Source organism: Nyctibius grandis, chromosome 5 (genome assembly GCF_013368605.1).
Source record: "Nyctibius grandis isolate bNycGra1 chromosome 5, bNycGra1.pri, whole genome shotgun sequence".
Classification (NCBI taxonomy): Eukaryota; Metazoa; Chordata; class Aves; order Nyctibiiformes; family Nyctibiidae; genus Nyctibius; species Nyctibius grandis.
Genome location: NC_090662.1, coordinates 42,485,243 through 42,508,826, shown reverse-complemented (window position 1 = coordinate 42,508,826; position 23,584 = coordinate 42,485,243). Strand labels below are relative to the sequence as shown.

Genomic DNA, 23,584 nt, shown 5'->3' with positions numbered 1-23,584 from the left:
TAGACTATTTCCATTACCTCGCTTTTTGAGAAGGTTAAACATGGAAAAATATCTTCCCGATAAATTTTGTCCAAGAAAGGACATGTTCTGTCCATAGTAGGCTCATCCTTCCAAGATCTGAATTCATTGTACAAAGACAGGTCAGCCTAGAACACAAAGATTCACATATTTTAGTACTGCAGTCATCACACTAGTCTTTATCATTTGCAAATATCCACAGGTAAATAATGAGCATTAAAACTAAATGCTTTCCATTGCACTGTGAAAGAATGCTATCATGCCCCAGCTATGAACGCCTTCTTAAACCCACTTTTCTAAGACTGTAAGAGTAAGCAAATCAAAACACCATTTCCAAGACACAGACGGAAGGCGTTCACTGGTCATCACAACACCAGGGACAAGCTAATTACCTCTCCCCCATTTCCTAAGCTTCCAGGATAGCTTTGAAAATTTTAACTGATTGTTCAACAGAAAAAAAAACAAAAATTAGTTTTCTTCTTGATGCATTTCTATTACAGTATTTCAGTCCATCTCCATTTCTGTGAGTTACAGAAAAGCAGAGAAATCTAAAAGAAACCAACTGCAATCCTAGACATCTTACATGATCACCTTGCATCTGAATATAACACACTGCTATCCGAACACTAAAAGAAAATGGACATTTAACACACTAACACAGGAAAACAGGAATTCAATATACAAATCAATTAAAACTATACTCTATTCTTCATTTTTCATCTTTATGCCCAAACTCTCTCCTACACCATGCTACAACAGGAAGGCAAGGATATTCACTGGGCATGATTTATGAGCCTGCTCCCCCACAGCTCCTCTAGTCAATAGAGAAATACTGAAACAACCTATTAAATCATGATAGGAGTAAGCACACTCTGTGTTAGGAAGAGATGGTTTTATCTGCTTTGAAAACACCTTGTTTCATCACCACCATGTTGAGATCAATTTAGCAGCGGGGAGCCACCTATCCAGTCTGGCGTTCAGGAGACTGGTAGTAGGCCGCTATTAAAATCCACTTTTGCATTATGGGGCAGCCTGTCCCATGGGCTGGCTCCCCACTAACAGCTGGAGCACACTGAGGTACTCCCAGAGCACATCGTGTGGTTTAGGGTTACTTAAGAAGGATCCTGTTCACAGGCACCAACACTGCTCCAAGACATGAACCAAGCAGTGTGGGGATGAGTGCTTCTGACTCATACTCCTAATCCAACGTAAAAGACTAACGCCAGTCCCCAATGGGATATGCAACACCATCCTACTCCTCAGATGTAAAACCATCCTCAGACTGGTTTTGATGTTCTCCTGACAGAGACTTCAGCACCCTTCCCCTCCCAACTGGTTGTTAAATCCCTTTCTTGTACTATCACAGACCTATACTCCTAAAACCCAAACCTGAAGCTATAGGAAGGGATGTACGCTGCAGGCCAAAGATAAGACAGGATGTGATTTTAAAATTTTGTAATATTAAAAACAAATAACACAGATGAGATAATGAAAGAGGGAAAATAACATATGCTAAAATTTAAAATAACTGATTTTTAATCCTATTAAAAAGATCAGTACACTGCTTTGAATGAACCTCTTTCAGTCTTTTGCTCTTTCCTCATGCATTACCCCTTCTCTGAGCTCCCAGCACTTCGCCATTCTTTTACATATATATTTTGGGGAGTTACTTTGTCATTTTTGGGGGTTTTTGTTGTGTTTTTTTGGTTTTTTTTCTTGAAAAAGAACCTACAAAAATTAGACTGGTAAATTTGTTTTCCATTAGAGCTACTTGCCTTACACTCAGGTACAATCAGGAACAACCATCTTAATTAAGCTAGTCCATAAATGTTCTGGTTGCTAAGCCACCAACCTCATTGTACAAATGAAATTCAATAGGTGTAACTTGCTCCCTAAGGGAACATTTCCCATACCTCAAAACTCATCTCAGGTCTGGCTTTAAAATGAATACAATCAAGAGATATCAGCAGCAAAAGGCCATTCTTTAATTTGTACTATATGCTTCTAAAAATTAAGATGCATTTCTTATTAACTCAGTTATTTTCTAGATTTAACTCAATTTCTCCCAAACCTGCAATTTATAAAGAAGCTGCCTTGAAAAAACTGTTCAGTGAATATAGCTTGATGTTCTTCCTTTCCAGTCTACACTGTTACATGTGTATCTCCTCCCTGCCTTTACTTGCACTTTCACTAGACCAGTTTTGATTACCTGCAATTAAATATACAGAAAAATTGTAATAATAGTTCTAGTTCAATTTTTAATGTTTTCATTTTACAGTAAAATACAACATCAGAGAAACATTTCAGCTCTTTGAACAACACCGATCATTTATCAGCATTTATGCTGAGTGGATACTACCTGCCTAAGATTCAGGCAGTTATTCAGCTTAGCTAAATCTTATTAATATCTAAATTACTTAGATATGTCTACTTATCCTAGAGATTATTTCCACATGCTAGGAAGCATTTCTATGGGATGTTGGCACCTTTCTGGCTCCACTGCAATTTAGGGTAGACAGACAGCCATGCTAATTCTGTCTACATTCCACAAAGAAACCTGAGAGTTGACATGTATTACACCCAGCTTCATCCAGCCTCTCAAAATGCAAAGCTCTGGGCAGTAGAGTCTCTGTAAGGGTCCAAAGCTATATTCCCCACACCACAAGGCCACTACATATCCCTGAGCAAGGGTACTTTCAGCCCCCCTTTTAAAGCCAAGTCATTCAAAATCAGAAGAATGACATGCAAAGGGCATGTGGCAAGAACTCAGTGGCAAGAACATTTAGGAAGAAGGAGGCAGAACTAGAATTTCAGATCCAGCTCCTAGAAATGCAAAAACATTTACCTTAGACCAACAATAAACAAAAGCAGTAAACAAAACCACAAAGCATTGGATAATGAAAGCAGTAGGGAAGGCATGTCTCCCCTGCTTAAAACAATGTCCTAATCACCATGTCAGAGGCAGTCTTGCTTTCTTCACCCCATGTTGCACTCCATTAAATACTCCTGTTCAAAAGAGAGATGGAAAGACTCAAGTCCCAGTGGGTGGAAAATCCATATATTCCTTACTTATTCCCTGGGCTGTCACTGGAAGAAACAGTCACCTGTTTTGAGCAGCCCTGATGTGTCTCCTTATGCAGCCAACAGAAAGGAGACTGAACTAAAGAAAAATGTCAGGCAGACTAGACATTCTGGAGCATGTCCTTCACATTCACCACTTTGTCTCCACAAGAAATTGAGGCAAAACAGATTTCTCCCCTCTCTCACTCTTGTCTGACACTTAAAAATTTCATTGAGTCATGACCTCAGTGTGTTGTTTACAAAGTAACTGGATTCCATCCCAGCTCACCCCTTTTCTCAAGAGCAACAAGGATTCAATTTTAATTTAATACAGAAAACATCCTGGATACCACTGGAAGTGGGGAGGCAGGACGTAAAGCTTTGTTTTTGAAGGCCAGGTAAGAAACAAACTGGAAAATGCCTTTATTTTCTAGATTTATAGTAAAAAGATGTACAGTAGAAACACACTTAATGATGACTGCCAAAACAAAGTATAAAAATGGCTACTGTGAATCACATTAAAGATCCAGTTAGCCTGTTACCCATCTGACAGTGGCCAGCAGTCACAGAGCTGGCTGCAGAGCAGCACAAGAGGAACGATAGTGACATGTCTTCATTCTACAGCCTCCCAACTTCTAGCAATCTGTAGTTAAAGAAGCTTCCTAAGCCAAACGTCGTATCTATCATCCATATACCTTGACAGGCTTTTCTTTTGTCACTTTGCGTAACTACATTTTGAACACATATTTTTAACCTTGTTACCTCGTGACAATGAGTTGTAAAGTTTCATTATGTACCAACTGAAAATTATTTTCCTTTTATATTCCAGAGTTTTCTTATTACAAGAAATCATTAATATTTGTTCACCATTCATCTTCCTCACGTGACCTGTGATTGTATAGATTTTTGTTCTGTTTTAAGTGTCTGTCTCTACACAGAAATATTTCCATAGGCTTGACCACCTATGTCACACTTCCTCATATTTTCATCATGTCCTTTCCGCGATGAAGATATCATAGCTGCAGGCATAGACACACACACACTTACTACACGTTTATAGAGCAGTATAATGCTTTTTCTTTTGCTATTTATTCCTTTCCTAACAACTTCTAAGGCTCTGTGGGTCTTTGACCACCACTGAGCACTGAGATGGTGTTTGCAGAGAATTTTCCACAAGTACACTATTTTTTTTTCCAGCACACTGTAGCTATTTCTAGGTCCACAACTGCATGTCTGCTAGAGCTGCATTTTTTCCTAGATGCCTCATTTCTCATGTATTGATTTTGAATTTCATCTGCTGTTCTACAAACCACTCAGTATCATAAGATCCTTCTCAACTCTTCGGTCACTTTTTGCTACTACCATTCCAAGGACTCGAGCAACAACCTGTCGCCTCATTATTTCCCCATTTTCAATTACATGAGTAGACAAAAAAAAAAAAAAAAAAATCACAGGCTCCTCTGGGACTCCAGTGGTAATTCTCCTCCTGTTTTCTAACAAATCATTGATTCTGTCTTTTCCCTGGCCTCTTTCACCCATTATTGATCTATAAAATGACTGCTGCTCTTTTCTATGACAGTTTATGAAAAGTTTATGAAAGTTTATGAACTTTTGGTGATCGCCTTTGTAAAAAGCTACCAGGACTTGTCATTCAGTTATACTGTATTTTTCTTTTTTTAATTCCCACCTTTAAATTATTAATTCCAATATTTCAAATCCTATCTCGTCTTCCCTTAATGATTTAAAGGTAAACAAGACTTGGAAAAATCACCATCTATTGGTATGTAAGAAAAATTTTCTTTCATTAATGAAAAATATCTCAAATAGTATTAAATGATTTAATATACACTAGATTTACTGTGAGTAAAACAAAACAACAAAGTCAATTTATCAGCAAAAAGAGGATGATCCTTGTACTGTTACCTCTTTACAGTCTTTTACAATTGGCTGCATCATGGTAAGGTCCTGATGACTGCCGCCCATAGCACTGCTTGTACTCTTGTTTCTTGCATGGCCTTTCTTAAAAGGAGTTTTTCCAGCAGACTGAAACTCCTTAGTTGGAGATGTTGGTGAAGTAGACAGTACTAGTGTTTTCAATGCCGCTACTTCAGCCTGGAGGACATCAATCTTGGGGGGGGAAGAAGGGGGAATAAAAGTCATTAGCAAACAAAAATATCATATTAGGCTATGAATACGTTAAATCATTTAACAAAATTTCCAGTTATCTTGGTTCAAATCAAGACTTCATCTTCCAACAGTACTAAAACACAGATGCCTGTGTGATTGCATACTGTAGGAACACTGGCTTCCTATGCACCTTGCTAGCTCTCTGATGTGATACTGAAACACCAGCCCTGTGCCCATAGGTGTTAGCTAAGGATATGTCAAGGTGACACAAAACAACTTAGTATATATTTTAATACAGGTAATGCTCTATTTACATTTTTATGATTCACACTTTAGATTTATAGCCATGTGAAAAGACAAAGCAAGCAAGTTGGAAAAAACCTCACCTTTCCCTGTGCTTCTTTTAACTGTTTTTCTGCTGCAGCTTGTTTGACATTAGCTTCTTTAACCATTTTGTGTGCTTCCTATAAAAAATGTTTAGCTAGTGTAAATGCTTCACACAAATTTACAAGATTCAGTAAAAAAAACAAGCAAAAAAAAAGGACATATTTTGCTTCACAGAATGAATACCAAGCTGTGCAACACTCTGAAATCAAATAGTTACATACCAAAAAATACCTACAAATCTATCATTTGGATTCTTCACTGGCCCACCATGTTTCTTCTCTTTGGTCCTGAGCCCAGATTCAGAATTTCAGCAACTCCACCCACCCCCCTCCAGCAGGAACAATACCTGTCATGGACACCAGGCTCCAGCCATGCTTCAGTGTCTTGACAAGTCAAGTTCCTTGACCCCAAAGAGAAAGACTCAACCCGCAGCAACGAAAGCAACATGAGTACAGTAGCACATTCAAAAGAACTTCTCCCTTCTTCTAGCCAGAATAACCAGTTATAGTTGACTGTAAATTTCTGCATGAAGGAACCGGTCAAACAACTATGAAGTCTAAATTCCTACCATCAATAAAACAGACAAAGCAACAGCTTGAAGTAGTTCATTGATTAATAAACATTTGTTAAGTAGAACAGAAAAAGCACTAAAAACCAATTCAAGTAAAGAAACAAGGCTAAGCCAATAAAGAAGTAAGCGTAAAAGGACTGGGAATTTTTTAAACATCCTTTTACCTCGTACCTCTAAGCCTTTTGTCTGCATAATGTATTTGTTTAGGCTCTGATCCAGCAATTTGTGCCTGTGATCAAATTACTGTTCTTACTTGGTACTTACTGAAGGCAACAAAGATTGAAAGATCAGGGCCACTGACTAAATTACTTGGAATAGGATCCTTCTCATATCTGTAAAGCGCCTAGCACATATCTGGACGCTATATAAATAAAACAAAAAAGTTCATACATCATCATGCCAAAAGATCTGGCTCCCACTGGCATACAATACAGCTGAATAATATGAGTTTGAAAAATTCTAAGTAACAACAGACACATGCAGGAATGGGAACATACACATTTATACAATGTGTACAAATACATTTAACATTGACCATGCAGTTTCTGCTTAGTGATGCACCTTTGAAAGCAAAGCATGTTACAGTGCTATTACAGTGTAATAATGTGATATATACACCCAGCTGTGCAAAACAAGTCGCCATCCTCCATTGGGATACATTAATATAAGCTCCAGCATATCCACTTATATGGCCACTGAAACTACTGGGATTCAGAATAGAACGTGAATTCAAGGGCTGTAGATCTCAATGCAAAAATCAAGAAACCTCAACACTGTGTTTTGTTAGGGCCTCTTAGTGAAATCAAATCACAAAAGAAAATTCAAGTGACGTGCCCACAACAGTTGGGAGTTCTGAATAATCAAAACTTATACAACTCTTACTAATATGCTATATTTCAAACACAGATTTAACCAATTGATAACATTGTTATAAAGTGTCATTAATATAAAATTTCACTGATAATTTTTTTTTTATTCCTCTACTGATAAGATATCTGCCCCACATTTTCCTTCCCCACAACATATACAAGTATTTATGCTAAAAAGTACCTTTCCAGTCTCCCATTTATTCTCTACACACAGGAAATGCTTTATATTTTAAGTAATTTTGCCCTACCGGGATGATGAAATAAAATGCATTGCCAACCGAAAGAGCAGTTTGTAATTTGATTTTTGAATGTCAGTATTTTCAAGGTTTTAATTGCACTTTTATACCAATACAACATCATAAGTTTAAATACTGTTTCTAAAACATGCCTAATGTTGTATCTTTATGCATATGCTGAAAACGAATACTTATGATTTCATAAACATATAGATCATCTCTGGATTATGAAATTTATTCTGACAGTTATGGGTATCACAATTTAACCTCTAGGCATTCCTATATATATTCCAACGATAAAATGAGAACTGATCCTGCTTCAAGTACGGATTTAAGATTTTTTTCTGTTTAATACAAGTGCACAATCTTTGCTGGCACTACTGCCTTTTTCTCAAATGAAAAGTTCCCACTTAAAGTTCACACTTCTCACTTGGTAACCAGGTTCCACCCTGGTGCATCACTCAGTATCAACGTTTCTTTTCAAGTTTGTGGGAGTAGCACACTGCCAGACCCAAAATTGAAAAGCTGAAAGCATAGTTAACTTATGTACTTGCTACCTCCATTGATCTGGAACTACATTATTTTTTTATTTCGTCACCATGGCAACCCCAAATTTAGCTCTTATCTAGATAGCCTTGTTGTCAGACAGAGAAGCTGTCTCAGAATAGTTATGCCAAAAAGTAAGCCTAAGTAGTTTTAAGCTTTCTGATATATTTTCTTTATTCTCTTCAGTTTGTGTCTAGGCAGATTGACAGGGTCTCTTTCATCTAAGTGAAAAGTCTACTTCTTGCTCTTAAGCCTCTACTTCAACACACCCGGGTCTTCAGGACACAAATCCCTTTATAAGCTTATTGCAGAAAAATTCAGCGTACAATATACTGATTCTACATAAAACATCTGGCTCAGCTTCCTTTAAGTATATCACATCGAAGACTCCAACAAACCTCAAACAGACTAGCTGTAAGTTCTTCCAATTCCTGTCCAAGTTGATCTCGCACTTTAGAAAGCCTTTCACATTCTTCATCTTTTAACTTCAGCTCCTATGGAAAATTGAAAGTTATTTATTCTGACTTAGAGTAGCAATTTGGCCTTTTAAAGCTAATACCACAGAGAAGGGGGAGAAAAAGAAAAAAAATTATATAATCAGAGGAACATAAAACCTTTGCTAAACAAAGCCTTTCAAAATATTAATCTTAACACTAGAAGCAATTACATTAATGCTGCACATATATATAGCTATTATTCCTGCTATACAGCAATATACTAGGCCAAACTAAAGTATCTCTAACCTAGACATCAGCATTTCCAAAACACTCTGAAGTAAAAAAAGCTTTTTTCCTGAAAGCATAGACTTAAGTGACTTAAAATATAGAACAAATTAATTACTGGGACAGACAGAATACCAGTTCTGTTTACCCACTCCTTAACAGACACCTAAAGAAAGTAATCCTTTTTAAGAAAAAAAGAAAAAAAAAATCAAAAAAAAGCTTTGTCTCAAGACAATCCTCAATTCTAAAAGAATCTTAAAACATATTTTACTATAAATATTGTCTCCTGTATATCTCCTTACAACTAATACAATTCCAAAATCATACTGTAATTATATCCTTGCTCTTGTTTATACAGATATATAAATCAAATTAAAGCAACTTAATGAAATTCAAAATGTTGTTTGTCTACAGCACTAAAATTTCAGTGAAGAAGGCCTGACCACATCACTTCTACAGTAAGATTTTAACACAGATTTGGCAGTATAAGGGTTACACATGCCCAATCTCATCTGTATTGTCCCAAGTCTGAGGGAAAAATGGAGTAATTTGCAGAGAAGTACAGAAAGTTGGACAAGGAATTTGAAAGAAGAGTTCCTCTCCCCTTCCCCAACCACTAAACTCTGGAATCTCTTGCGAGAAAGATGGGGAGAAAAAGGGAAAGAAAAGCAGCAGACAGCCCACTCTGACCGTTCAAGCATTTTTTTGACCATAACTCCCCTCCCATCCCTATCTAGGTCTTCCTCCTCTTCTTTTGCCCCTGCCAAGCTAGCTATTACACTACCATCACTCCTGAAATGCAGGACCCAAGCCTATCACTGACATGTTAAAGACTCCAAATACAATCTAGTAATGATTTGCTTTGAAAACCTCCAGAAACCAGTAAAGCAAACAGCCGCCCTCAGAAAACTCTGGGAGGCCAGTCAGTACAGAGTCATAAAAAGGCCCAAATGGCAGCTTCCCTTGTGTTTCTGGGAGGTGGTTAGTATTTCTCCCAAAGTCTTCAGAACTGAGCAGTGTTGTACACAATGATGCGGGCAACTACATCTTGCCTTATAGCATGCTGATATGAGGTCTTGCTCTCAATTTCTGCAGTGAAACTGGGAATGGATTTTCCTATAAGATGAAGGGTCCTCTTTGACTTCAGGTCCTAAATTCAACAAGTGTTTAAGGACTGTTCTAGACTCATTTAGTATCAAAGGCATTATTTCTCCCTTCTTTTATTTGGTTTTAACTTTGGACATTTTGATTGATTTTTAGTCTAGTTTGTTTGCTATTTTGATTTTTGCTTTCCATATGCAATCTTTTAACTATTTTGAAAGGTACCACTTAAATGATGGTTATTTTACAAACATTTCTCAAACAGCACTCAACTCTTACTAGCTACTATTCTGCACACAGTGACCTATCTCAAAAAAAAAAAATCAGGAAAATAGCTACAGATGGAGGGAAGAGAAGGAAAATGGAATACAAAAAGCCAAAGAAAAAAAAAAGTGAAAAAAAGAAGTTAAAAAAAAGAAAGAGGAAACAAAATTTAAGTAATTAATTTTGTGTTGGTTTAAAGTATTTCCCATATAAAGTATGGTTCTTAATAAGGAAATGAAAGATTCTGATGCAAAATGCTTAAAGCTCAAGTTTCATGTGTTCCTATAAATGCAGAGAATACATCAATACATTTCCTTTGGTTTACTTCACTGATTCGTAAGGAAATTGCTACATAAACATCAATAAACCTTAAAAAAGGAGGTTATATTAATATTCAGGTCAAGAGTTATCAAACTCACAATGAAGGTAGAACTACCACAGGTTCACTTTTGGGCTGCCACTATCAATACACTATTTTAAGTAAGATGGTTACAGATTTGCCTGCAACTGGAAAGATTGGGGGGGGTAGATTAAAACTTAGGCAGACAAGTAAAGCTACTTAACGAAAACAAAAGGGAGACAACACCAGGCAGTCTACTACGCATGGCTGCTTAGCTAGATTTGTCAAACGCTGGACAAGTTTCCATGACATGATTTACAAGGAGCATAATATAACACATTATTTTGCCAAGCAAGTTTAATAGCTCGGGTTTTTTAAGCAGGACAGAAATAAGGAGTGCCCAAAGCAAAAAGCTTAGCAGTTATTAGAAACATTACTACTGCCTGTGTCTTAAAGGCATTACTGTAGACTTCCCAGCCATAAAAAATACAGAGGCAAAAAGACAACAGTGTGTGCTAGACTAATCATCCGTGCTGCAGTCCTTCCCACATTACTGTTCTGAAAAAGTAACTACATGAAGATGAGCTATTATAAAGTACAACACACACAGTTACTGAAGTGGGTAACAAAAAAAAAAATTAACTTGCACAGAAAAAAACCTTAAAGTTAAGAAAAATTATCCTATATCAAAGAGTCGTATTATTGCTTATTTCACTTTGATCTTCACAAAGAGACTACAAAGTGGGTCTTTAGAAAGAACCACTGAGATAAGGAACGCAAATTATCGCTTCAAGACCATTCATATTTTAAATTCTAGAAAGAAAGTAATCCTGCATCTAGTTCAGCAATTTGACCAAGTCAGAACTAGATGCGGAAGATCGAGGAAAGAACGAAGATTTTCCAGAGATATCACCTGAAATCAGAACTGTGGGATACTGCTGAATTCTGATGTCGTCAAAAAAGTTTGTGTTTATATTAGAACACATTTCTATTTGACTGGTCTTCACTCAGCACCCAAGTTAAAAAAAGCTACATAAAAATTAGGCTATTGCAACCACATTTACAAGGGTGTTTAATGTCAGAGAAGGTCCAGAATATCTTTTCATATATAAGAGCATTTCACAAACTATTGAATTATCATCTTATGGTGTGGATAAAGATGCTTCTGTTTTGCTTGCATGTAGTCTTCTACTTACCTGAGATAATTTCTATGCCTACGATATACTACAATAGCGTCAGCCAGAGGTATGGAAACTGAAAACTTTAATCACTCAAAGACAGCAAAGAGCTGATAAAACACCTTCAGAGAACAAACCCATTTTTAACAATCACAAATCAGTGGCCTTACAATTCAACTGCAATTTTGGTTTAGAAAGGCTTGAAAGCATACTCTTCAGTGGAGTTCCAGGACTGCGCATTGTTCTGGAGCATCCTCATTTTTATTGTTCGTCAACTTATATTCAAATGACAACAGAAATTTAAAAATGCTGAATGTACCATATAGTACTACTGGAATTCCTGGATAGTTATTGTGAATCTATTTATTTATTAACTCATGAAGAGTTTTAGAATGTCATGTTTTACTGTGGAAAAATAGAGAGATTTAGAGAGATTTAAGCAGCGTTAGCCTGTGCAGAAACACTGTAATAATGGCAATAGCCTCTGTTACATTGGATTCTTTGACAATATAGGCAGAAGAATGGAAAAAAAAAGTCTACGTCAAATCCTGTAGCAACACACAAGATCTGGAGTCAAGAGATCAAATTGTAACACTCACATTTGTTTCCGAGATGAAGAATGAATACAAAAATTGAAGCCTTTGAAAGAAAAATTTGGATCTGAGGATCAGGTTCTTAAACTGCTTTGAAATTTACAATATCACATTCTATACTGTCACGTTTCACAAGAATCAGTGTATCAGCATAGAAAAAACTCTCAGTTTCACTCTACTAGGGAAATATCAATAATTCAGATTTCTACTACAAAAAGTCAAACATGTTTTTACTTGTTACCAACAAGCCTACAGATCTTACTCTAAAGACCGTGGGAAGCATGGAGTTCATTCTCAAACAGAATACAGTATTTGCAATGAACATCTCTGGTAGACTGCTCTTTCCTCGTAAGAGGAGAGGACTAACCATCAGTGACAGCTGACAATTTCAGCACTCCGAGAGAAAACACATCCACACAGAAACCTAAGTTTCCCTCTGCAGTCATGGACGAGATCATTATACTAACAGTCTGATTGATGAGGAAATAACTTCAGGGCCAAATCACACAAAAATTCATGGAAAACATGACTATGAACCACCACAGCCCAGAAACTACAAGCGACCTATCCAAAATACATGCAACATGATGGTTATTTAAGATGAAAAGCAAACAAAAGGTACTCCTTTGCAAGGACTCCACTAAACTTGTACATCAAGAAATACCATATATCAAAATAGCATCACTACTCTCTCAGATGTTATCTGCATGTGGTTGATCTACCTTCAGTAACCACGGTGACACAGCTCAATCCAAACATGACAGGAAAAATGCAAATACAGAGATACACGACGAGATAAGGTCACAGGCATTGAATCACTAAGCCTTTTGACACCTCCTCAGTTTTTCTGATGCTGCTTTAAAAGGGTAGCTAAACAAGGAGAAAGGTTCAGATCATCTAAAGCAAAGGCTCTTCAGCTCCACTTTATAGAATATAGCCAGAAATTAAGTCTTCAGTGAAAAATAAGCAAAAATGACCTGAATGGTCTCAAGAGTGAAAAATCTATCTCATTTTAATTAAGGGGGCATTTTAAGTCAAAAGCATGTTCAATCTTATATGCTCCACGAGTACAGAATGCTGCCCTCTGACCCAACCTTTCTCCCAATCTTATGACATGATTTGGTGCTGCAACCAATCTAGACTGAAGTAGAAAGTACATTTCCTCTCATCAAGAAACAAATTTTTGAAATACTTTTTTTTTTTTTTTTTTTTTTAACAGTTTTGCCAGCAATACTGTTCATTTTGAGAAGTGAAGTCTGTAGTCTTAGGAAATACAAGGCATACACAAAGGAGAAAACAAAAAAGAATAAATCTTTATTCTATTCCTGAATAATTTCTTCAAGAATCAAACATCTAACAATTACACTCCATACATATATCGCCTAATATAAAAAACTGAGACCATATTAAGAAAAAAGTTGCACTCCAAGCAGAGACATGAAAAAAATTAGATAGTGGATCCCTAAGCTTCAAAATTCCCATTTCCTTTCTAGTTCCTTTTCTGATCACAATTGCAACAAATTCAAATCAATCTTTAATGCATATTACAATAGCATACAGTTTGGGTAAGAAATTGAGAACAAATGAAAAATGCAAGAGAGTAAATTTGTGTTTACTTTGTTCACTCCTGGAAAGTTTGTAGTCTGTAAGGTTTCCAGGCTCAATGAGCTCACAAAATTCAAGTGCAAATTGTAATTCTCATTTTTCTCACTGTTCCTCATAAACAGCACAGAGACTTAGAGAATTTAAAACCATTATGCAAAAAACAACCAGCTATACACAGGCACCACCTATTAATTATATCCCTACAGACTTTTAAACCAAGTACTCATCGACAAAAGTGAATAGACTTGTAAATAAAAGTTTAAAGACTGCAGGACATACTTAATATCACAGAGTGGGCACAGCCCTATGTGAACAGCCATGACTTTTGGAAGAAAGCAACCAGAGACGAATTAGGGATAAAAACAACTAGTCCTTAGAGGAAGAAAGTAGATACACAGAAGAAATAGGGTTTATTGTGGTACAGTTTGTAAAGACTCCTACTATGACTCCTGTGTTACTGAGCAATTCTGGAACGATGAAAGTTTAGGAAGAGAAGCAGACAAAATAAGTTATTCATTCAGTATAACACTGGTAAGAATCGACCCGACAAGCTGAGAAGTAGCAAGAACTTTGACATCAACTGTCTCAAGTTAGTGCTGAATAGCTTTTGTTAAGACCACCCAAAAGGTTTGAAAATACATCACATGCAGTATGTATGTCCCAGCAGCCTTAATGCCATTTCCTTAAAAACTACCTTAAATTTTGGAGTGAAATAGGAAACGTTTCAATCTTTAAGATACAAAGTGTACACCGGAATAAGATTTTCAGTTAATTCCAAGGTAACAGTAGCAGATCTGAGCTGTGGTTTTCAAGTCGTTACCCGTACTTTGGTATACTGTCAGAAGCTGGAATAGCTTTTCTAAGGTTTAAAATTTAATTTGTTCTTACTTTCTACGGTTCCAAGTTTAACTGCTAGGATTATATATTCATTTGCAAGGTCCTCAAACTTAGTTCAGGTTAATGTTTCCTTTCAGTGGTCAAACGCTAAGCAAACGAACACATTAGCAAAGGAAGCAACTAATCAGCAATAAAACGACCAACAGAAGAAGAAGTGACATCAGAATCCATATTCAAGATTCACATTAACAAGGGCAAATGCAACTATGACAGAAATGATGATTACATTCAACAAGATGAGGTAACAAACAGAGGAAAACAAGTTCAAACACGAGATAAGATGAGCTTAAATCTAAAGAAGAATGGAATCGTGTAGAGGAGAGGAAAGGACACAAATACAAATAGCACAAAATCTACTTGAAAGTTTAAGCACAGACAGATGTTAAAACAATAAATAATGGCTTTGCATTTATATAGCACCATCCATCCAAACAAGACAAAGCGCTTTACAAATATTAATGAAAATTAAGCCACAGTTTCTTCAAAGGTATCCATATTCAATTTGAAGTGTGGTGTAACACTACTCTAAAGAACACCAGTGACATCTTTATTGCTTCTTTCCTATGCAGGCATTCCCCTATGAAACATCACAAGCACCCTTGTTCTAAAGCATTTCTATATTCCATGACACAGGCTACACTTTTACACTCTAGGAGAAAGACTCGAGAGCTATATAATCAGCATCCACAAATAATTATACGGTAACAATGGAATGACAGCAAATTACCCCTATTCTCAAATGTCAGCATGAAGGAATGCTCTAAATTTCAAAGAAAAAGCATGTTTAACCGGATATTACAGCAAAAGCTTTCCATGGTTAAGTAGCAGCAGCACTAGAAAAAAAAAACACTACCAAGGAAAAATTCTAAGACATTAGCACTGCACACATTCAGAATAACTTTACATAAAATAATTACATCCTAATAATTCTGTAAGAAATGAGTAGACTCAGACTGCACCTTCTGGCCCATCTATCATTCTGAAATATTAGAACCACTCTGAAGAGAGAAAAAGCAGGACGAGACAAGACAACGAGCCTTACCCTCTGAGCTTTTGCAAGTTCTTCTTTCAATCTTTCATAGCCCTTTTCTCTTACTTCCAGGACAGATGGGCTCCGTAAGTGAGATAAACTGTCTGTACTCAACCCAAAAATATCTTCATTTCCTTCAGCAACATCTGCTGCTGTAGCACCCTGCAAAAACTCTCTCTCTGCGTTATTGCTCTCCTTTCTGGAATTACTGTGATTGAATGACCCACTCTGGGGTCCAGAGGTAGAACAAAGTACTGCGTCGGTAACATTGATGCTGTAAAGAGAGTGATATATTTTTTATTCATATAATATATTAACAAGAAATACTTTAGAAATGGCAGTAGTGGTGTTTAATGTACCATTATGGACACAATTTAATATTACAACCTTGTAAGTAATATTAAAATTATATCTTTAGTCAATCAATAAGTTTATATGCAACAAACATCAGCAATTGAAGTAAAAAGACACACAGAACTTACCTGACACCTGATGCTTCTCCACAATTCAGTTGTCTGGGAGATGAATAAACAGGTTGTGTGGGAAGGTCAGAAACATTTAATGCATTGGGCTGGATTGGTGCGGAGGACACAACAGAAGGATGTGGTCGGTAGATAACACTGGGTGAGGTAGTTTGTTCCTGAGTCCCTGGCTCATTTACTCCAAGAAGATCTGGTGTAGTAGGCGAAGCGAGGTTCACTTCATGAAAGCCTTCCAAGGGGTCACTGGCCATAATAAAAGCCTCATCATATGACACCCTGAATTAAATAATCACATTATCAGAATGCAAACAGGAAACATTTAATTATATCTGACAACTATTTGAATTAAAAAACCATCCAGACAAGTACGTTCAGAATACTTCATGACATAATGGAAACTGTGGACTAATCTTGCGGAAGTATCAACTTCAGCCACCAAAAATGTTTGTTCCACACATTGGACTGTTGAGTCCAGAAGATCTAATAGCAGACTCCTCACCTAAATGGGGTGATGAAATCAAGAACACGCTCTATATCATAAAACAAAGTCATCTTTAATATAGCCTAGAGCTGTTTTGTATCAAAACACAAATATATTACATTCATGAAAGAGTGGGAGACCTGGGAACCAGTAAGAACAAAAAAACCCTATGACATTTTTTTAAAACTTAAACCTTCCACTTTTAATCTCAAGGAAGCAAATAATCTAGAGACAGAAATCAGTGAACCTTTACATAAATTACAGTCCATAGCATTTTTGGTTAAATTATACATCTAATCTTGTAACAGTTCACTGAAGTGATAGAACTAGCCAGTAAGACTTCTCATGAAGTATGATGACCTGTATTTAATACATCACATGATTAAGTGATGATGACAATTGTGAATAAGTATCATACCAAAAACATATTACAGGTTAAGAGTGTACTATGAATTGGCAATTCAACTGACAGTACCTTTTATTTTTTTAATTCCATATGTTTTTCATAAGATCAGCAGAAAACAAGTACAACACATGAATTTTACAAGTCTCAATAGAAAGTTCTTATTTTCCAGCAGTTTACCATCAGAGAACACAAAAATTTTTGCATGATTCAAAACTATAACTTGGAAATAGCATGGAGAAATTTGTGAAGAAATTACTTAGCAGTGATTATTCACTGCAAAAAAAACATTTTCCGTGTTATATAAATAAAGAAGAGAAAATTAAGGCTTCACAAAGGTACTTAACATGCAAAAAAGAACTGTAGCATCTAAATGAAATAATACATTGCATTTTACAGGCAAATTTGCTTGGATCTTACAACAGAAAAGACAAGGCAGAGAGAAGATCTAGAAAGATGACAGTCATAACCATGAAGAGATGATACCATCTACTTACATGTACGTTCAATTCACTAGCTACTTCATAAAACACACCGAAAATACCAAGAATGGAATCTCCAAATAGTTCCAACAGTACTTTTTGGTCATCTTAAACTCAAAGAACACTGTTCAAAACTGTAGGCCTTTTCTATGCCTACAGCACCCAAGAAAGTACACCAAAAACCACCCAACAGAAGCAAAGATTGAGAACATAGCTGACAGCAAAATGAGAACAATTCTTCTGCCACATCTTCCCTTCTGTTGACTAGTTTCTTTTTCAAGTTTGAAAGACACGTTCATAGTTCCACTGAAAACTCACAATCTGACTTGATGTTTGATAGTGGTACCATAGTATTTTGCATCACCAGTACCACTGGTTGTTTTCAGTTGCATACTAATTTACAAGACTGTCACTCTGCTTCTACATTAAATATCAGTCTCAGCCTAAACAGACAAGAGAGATTTATGAGTAAATAAATCCATGCATGTCTTCTCAGTTATCAAAAAAAAAAAAAAAAGCTCTTTCTGATACGGTAAGTAAAAAAAGTTACACAAGTTATTCCTGGAAGAGCTGAAAATAAAGTCCCTCAGCTAAACTTTTCCCATAGCCTGTCAAATGGGCGCTTGTAAGCATACCATCTGTGTAAAACACTTTCCATTCACAACTTTTTTCTTTCCTAGTGTTACTTCTCCCTTAGCAGTGAGCAGGCAGAAGCTGGGTACACCACCCATACAAGACAAAGAAGCCCATATTCAGTATCTCCGTTTCAAGACTCACCAACGCCATTACGTCATTACCAAGGCATCAGCTGAACACACGTTATGCATTAATGAAACCAAACGTACATGTGAAAAGCTAGGCGGTCCTAAAAATAAAAGCTCTCTTTTTCGAAAGAACTCTTCAAAGTAATGGTAAACAAAAGAAGGAAAAAAAAACCCACATTAAATTTCAGCATCATTAAAGATTACAGGCTTGTTTAAGGCCGGGGGGGTTCATATTATTGACTAAGGCAGCAATGAACAGCCTTGTTGTGAAGGAACATGAAGCACATGGTAAGCAGAGAGCTTTACTAGGAGCCAAGCCGACAGCGTGTAAAAAAACCACACTGTTGACACAGCACTCTTTAGCAGTAATTCTGCTACTGTGAACAAAAGCTGATATTCTGACATTTCAGGGCAGCACACTTATTAAACAAAATCATGAATTTTCTGAATACTTTTTCTACCACATTAATATATAGTGAAAGCTTGGAACAGCCTTCGTGCCTACCAAATATGTGATTATATTTGTCTTAGTTGATAGTATGCAATTTGGATGATGTACAAAATTCAAGTACTGTAATAAACCAGGATGAAACAAGAAAATAAATTAATTTCCTTATACTTACATTTGGAAATAATGCAAATTTGGTGGAAGCTGCCAAAACGTTGCAGCTTTTTATTACCTCTCTACTGCCAAACTTGCACTGCTGACTAACCACATAATTTCTATACGAAACTATGCTCAAACCTGTTATTTTACCCAATATTAAACAAGAATGTACTACAAAAATCCGTTTAACAACGGTCAGTTTAACACGTTTCTATAGCTTCTAACAGGAATCAAGAACTGTGAACATTTTCAAGAGCAGTCAAATCAAAACGCTTAATCTAATTTTCCTGCTGTTACTCTAAGAGGGGTTCAGCTACTTGTCTGAACCAAAGTCAATAACTAAATACTAAAAAGTTCCCTGAAAAGCACTATTTAGTGTTGCTTGTTTTCTTTTGAAAAAAAAAAAATGTATCATTGAAAACCACCTCCTATAAACTCGAGTTTGACTTTCACAGATTGCTTTTAAATACAAGACAAGTTGAAGATGACAACTTTGACTGATCTCCTAACTGTTATAACCCATTTAAAAGCAACGCCAGCACCAAACATTTCACACATCAAAAATCTCATTTCTAGCTTTAATAGTAAAGAGCACCATCACAACAGAACGGTTACCTGCTCAAGTGAAAAAAAAAATCATACGGAAAAAGAAGTTACTGTTTCTAAGCATTTTGATGAAAAGTAAATTCTAGTTAGCATTTAACAAAAAATGTGCCTATTAGCTATAGTGTTTTAATCTTCACGCAGCAGGCCTCTCAAAATGTAATAAAGTCTCAAGGACTTCACTTACTAGACTCCAACATCTGCTTCAGTTAATTTGGGAGGGGATAGGAAAGTGGATTTTTTTGCAGCAGTTCCTCAAAAGGACTGACATTAGCCCACCACTGGGCCTGCATTCCTCTCAGGGGGTTTAAAAACAAACAAAAAACCAACAACTTTTTGAAATATTTGGCATTATACAGTCCGGAATGTAATATGTTTTAACCTCTAAAGAACTCAGTAGGGAATTAGAGTAGTGGACTAACAAATACCTTTTAAAGAAACCGTCCAACTAAGTACTGCTACTCCATAGCTATACGTTTCAGATGCAAGCAGGCAGTTTAAAAAGTAAAATTGTTGTGAGGTGTATATGAACATTAATTTAAAGTTCAAAACCAATTCAATTACACCTATCCAGTATGAGATAATCATGAGATGTTGGCACAGGACAAAGAAGTTTGGTGGGTTTTTTTTTTCTTAAACTGTTTTATATGTAAGTTTAGCCACAGAATTCAAGCAAGTTTAAACACTTATCGACGCTAATTCATTGCACAAACACAATTCAAGATTTGGCATAGGAATTCCCTTAAGGTTTGCAAAAAAACAATTCCCATCTTTACAATTTTGCAATTATGATAGAACTTTCTACTTCAGGAGCCCAAATATGCAACAATTTTTTTTTAGAGGCAGTAAGATATGAGAGAAAAGAAAGCACTGAACTACTCTGATCTTTACATATTCTACTCTTATTTGTGAGTGACCTTACACTACATATGTACCAACAGATGGTAAATTAGGCAAGATGGTAAATAGAAGGTAAATTTTAAGTTAGGCAAGTCTACAGAATTTAAGAGCTAGCAAAACCACACTGCAATAGAATATTCTTCTATTGCATTCCCACTACCATTCTCATATAATGCTATGATGTGGATCTTTTTCTACTCTTCACTCTTATGTTAGGCATCCAAAACACTATTTCACACTGTTTTAGAGAAACACTTAGTCAATTTGATAGCAAGATTTTATAAAAGTTAAAAGAATTTTTGTTTTACTGAACTATGATTAAAAAAAAAAAATCTCTTTTGAAAACTTTATTATAGGGGTATCTTCAACTAGAAAAATACAGGTGCAGACAGCAAGTGCTTCTCTTACAGAAACAAGCAGCACACAAGATTCAACAACACATGTTTAAGAAGTGCTCATGAAACCTACAAATAAACATGGTATAGAGTCTGGTAGATAGTACACCTCTTACCAGAGAGAAAAATCAGTGCTTTGCAAGGTGAAATATTGCAAACTTTTATTGTAAACAAACACTCAAAGAATGCTGTTTGGTTCACAAAGACTCTCTAAACCAAGTTAATTTAACTGTAAATATGATTCTCTTTGCAGATGCTGTTCTTTTCAAGACAGAGCACTGTTCTGCCTTATCTTAGAAAGAACTTCACAATCCCATCTCAGGTTTAAGTCTGATCACAGTGACTGCAGTGTCATTCTTGCCAAGACTTGGACCTAAAGACCCATTTTCAGCTAACACTGAAAATATTCAATTAGTAAACTTAAGTAAAAATGATCACAATTTTAATGGTACGTAAAGCTTTCTAAATGTATCTGCAAATACATTTAAAGAAACATTTTCTTAATTCCTAAAAGAAGTGTTTAGCGTACTATTAAGCATAATTAAAGTTTCTAATACAAGTTTTAGTCGAGTTACAGTAGACAAGATTTTAAATGCCATATCAAAAAGAGTCTTAAAAATAAAAATCCAAAGTACACATTTCTTTTCTGGGAAAACCTATAAACTTAAGAGGAACAGCAAGACCAAGCTCATTTGGCATTTCACATGAATTTTAAATCAAGTCAATAAAAGCTATGAAGATAGCTGCAGTCTAGAATCAAAAGGCTTATTGTGACTGTTTTCCTATAGAAAAAGAAAATCCCCTTTTAAATATACTGTAACAAGACGGATATTTCAGTCGCAGCTGTGAGGTGCACTCCCATTTGTTATTTATTAAAAGCATAATGAGAATGGTAAATTATTTATCCTCTTTTGCTCACTAGGTAACATTAACCAAGCACAGCAGATGAATGACTGCCAAGACACAAATACAGAAGGCCTGACTTTAACCCTTCCCAGAACTCATTAAATAGATCTGTAATAAAAACAACAATAAAAATATTAAAGCAACAAGACCTCAGGTTTTGCCCTACATTTTGCTGAGGAATACAAATATTTGAACAGATGGTAGCTGCCAATACATGCTTCTAGACTGAATAACCTTACATCTGCTTCAAAAGAGAAGCTGATAATTTCACAGTTACGGCAAGTCTGTGGAAGATTAATCATTTTAGCTATGTAGATCACTGTTTTTGAGACTTCCTAAGAATATGCTTACACATGAACACGGCGAACAAATCAAGCAATATAAAGCTTAGTATGCTGCCTGCAAACAAAACAGACAACGCTCTCAAACCGATGAAAACACTGTTGCTTTTTGTCAGCAAGACGAGCATTGAGGGTATCATTAAGGCTCTGACCCCTCGGTGTTATCCTGCTTCCAGAGCCCTGCGACTCTCGGGGAACTACTGGAGCATCAGCACTTTGGCAGCAGAAATTTCTGCACAGCCCATCACTCGCAATCAACTTGTAACCAGAATTTCCTTTCTGAGCCTTATTCTCCAACGTAACTGCATTACGAAATTAAGGTTAACTGAAATCCCTGCTACTTAACTACCAGAGCTTACAAGACTACTCATCGGCGACTAGGTATTAACCTCAATATCGCTCGAAGACCTTAAAGCAGCCAGAAACGCCAGGCACAGGCGAGCGCAGCTCCACAGTCCCGCAAAGCCCAACTCCCCTCTGGTCTCCAACCGCGCTGCCCCGGGCAGCCCTCGGCACCGCCGCCCCGGGCCCCGGCGGAGGGGGGCAAAGCCTGTGACCCACCGAGCGGCCCTGCCCTCCCCTGCCGCACCTCCCGCCCCACCGGCCGAGGAGAAGACTTCAGCACCCGCTGAGCCTCTTCTGGAAACCCCTCTCTCCCCCTCTCCTCGTTTTACTCATTCCTGCCTGGACGCCTTTCCCCACCGGCCCCACGACGCCTCGGAAGAGCCGCCACCGCCTCCCACCTGCCGCCCCCACGCAGGCAGCCCTGAGGGGAGAACGGCGGCTCCGAGCCGCCGGATCCGGGCGTGCGACGGCTCTTTGTCCACCGCCGCCGCCGGCTCTCCCGGGGCAGGTGCGCCCGACGCTTTCCGGGGTGATCCCCGAGAACTACTTTTGTCCGGCTTTGCCTTCGACCGCGGCTGGATCTGGGGCCAAGCGCATCCCCGCCGCCGCCTGCCCCCTCCGCACCCACGCAAACCCCGACGGAGCCGGAGGCGCCCGGTGCCTTCCCGCCGCAGACGGCCACAGCGGCACGGCCCGGGTCGCCACCCGCCCCCGCGCTCTTCAAGGGGGGACCCCCAACCCAGGCCCCGCAGCCGGGGCGACCACAGCGTGCGGCGGGTCCGCCAGGGAGAAGCCCGCCCGCCCGCGCCCGGGCACTGCGCCCCGGTAAGGGGCAGCCCTCCCAGGCGGCGCCGGCTCTGCCCGCCCGGGCACAGGCTCCCGGGAGGGCGGCGCCGGCTCTGCCCGCCCGGGCACAGGCTCCCGGGAGGGCGGCGCCGGGCAGGTGCGGCGGCTCTAGCGAGGAGCCGCATCCCGGCCGACAGCCCCCCTGCCGCCAGCGGGGCCGGGCCGCACAGCCCCACCGCCACGTACCTGCCGAGCCCAGCGAGAGCGGCCGCCGCACCGCGTCCCCCCAGCCAACCTGGAGGGGGCGGGGCGCCGGGCGGCCGCTGCGCATGCGCCCCGCGGACGCACCGCCCGCAGTAGGGTGGGGAGCAGGTGTGCGCGGCCCCGCCACCGCCCCCTAGCGGGCGTGGGGGTAGCCGCCCTCGGGCGCCGGCCGCGGGGTACGTGAGGGGCGCGGAGCAGAGGCGGGCGGCCCCCCCGCGCCAGCCTCCCCGGGGCCGGGGGCTGGGCTGTGAGCCTCCGCAGGCCGGGTCCCGCCGCCAGAG

The 23,584-nt window shown here is 38.4% G+C and overlaps 1 protein-coding gene across 3 annotated transcripts in view; it reads right to left on the bottom strand.

Annotated features, from left to right (window-relative positions):
• Window positions 1–23,335, bottom strand: part of RAB3IP (RAB3A interacting protein) — a 30,720-nt gene extending 7,385 nt beyond the window's left edge. The window contains exons 1-7 of one of the 3 annotated variants that reach the window (XM_068401259.1): window positions 23,286–23,335; window positions 16,027–16,302; window positions 15,557–15,818; window positions 8,213–8,308; window positions 5,592–5,669; window positions 5,002–5,205; window positions 18–146 (exon numbers count right to left, since the gene is read on the bottom strand). In XM_068401259.1, coding sequence (XP_068257360.1) covers window positions 18–146; window positions 5,002–5,205; window positions 5,592–5,669; window positions 8,213–8,308; window positions 15,557–15,818; window positions 16,027–16,277 — 1,020 coding nt within the window. In that variant the 5' untranslated portion in view covers window positions 16,278–16,302; window positions 23,286–23,335. The remainder of the gene's footprint in view (window positions 1–17; window positions 147–5,001; window positions 5,206–5,591; window positions 5,670–8,212; window positions 8,309–15,556; window positions 15,819–16,026; window positions 16,303–23,285) is intronic. The other 2 variants (XM_068401260.1, XM_068401261.1) reach the window with 2 other exon arrangements.
• Window positions 23,336–23,584: the final 249 nt, after the last annotated feature.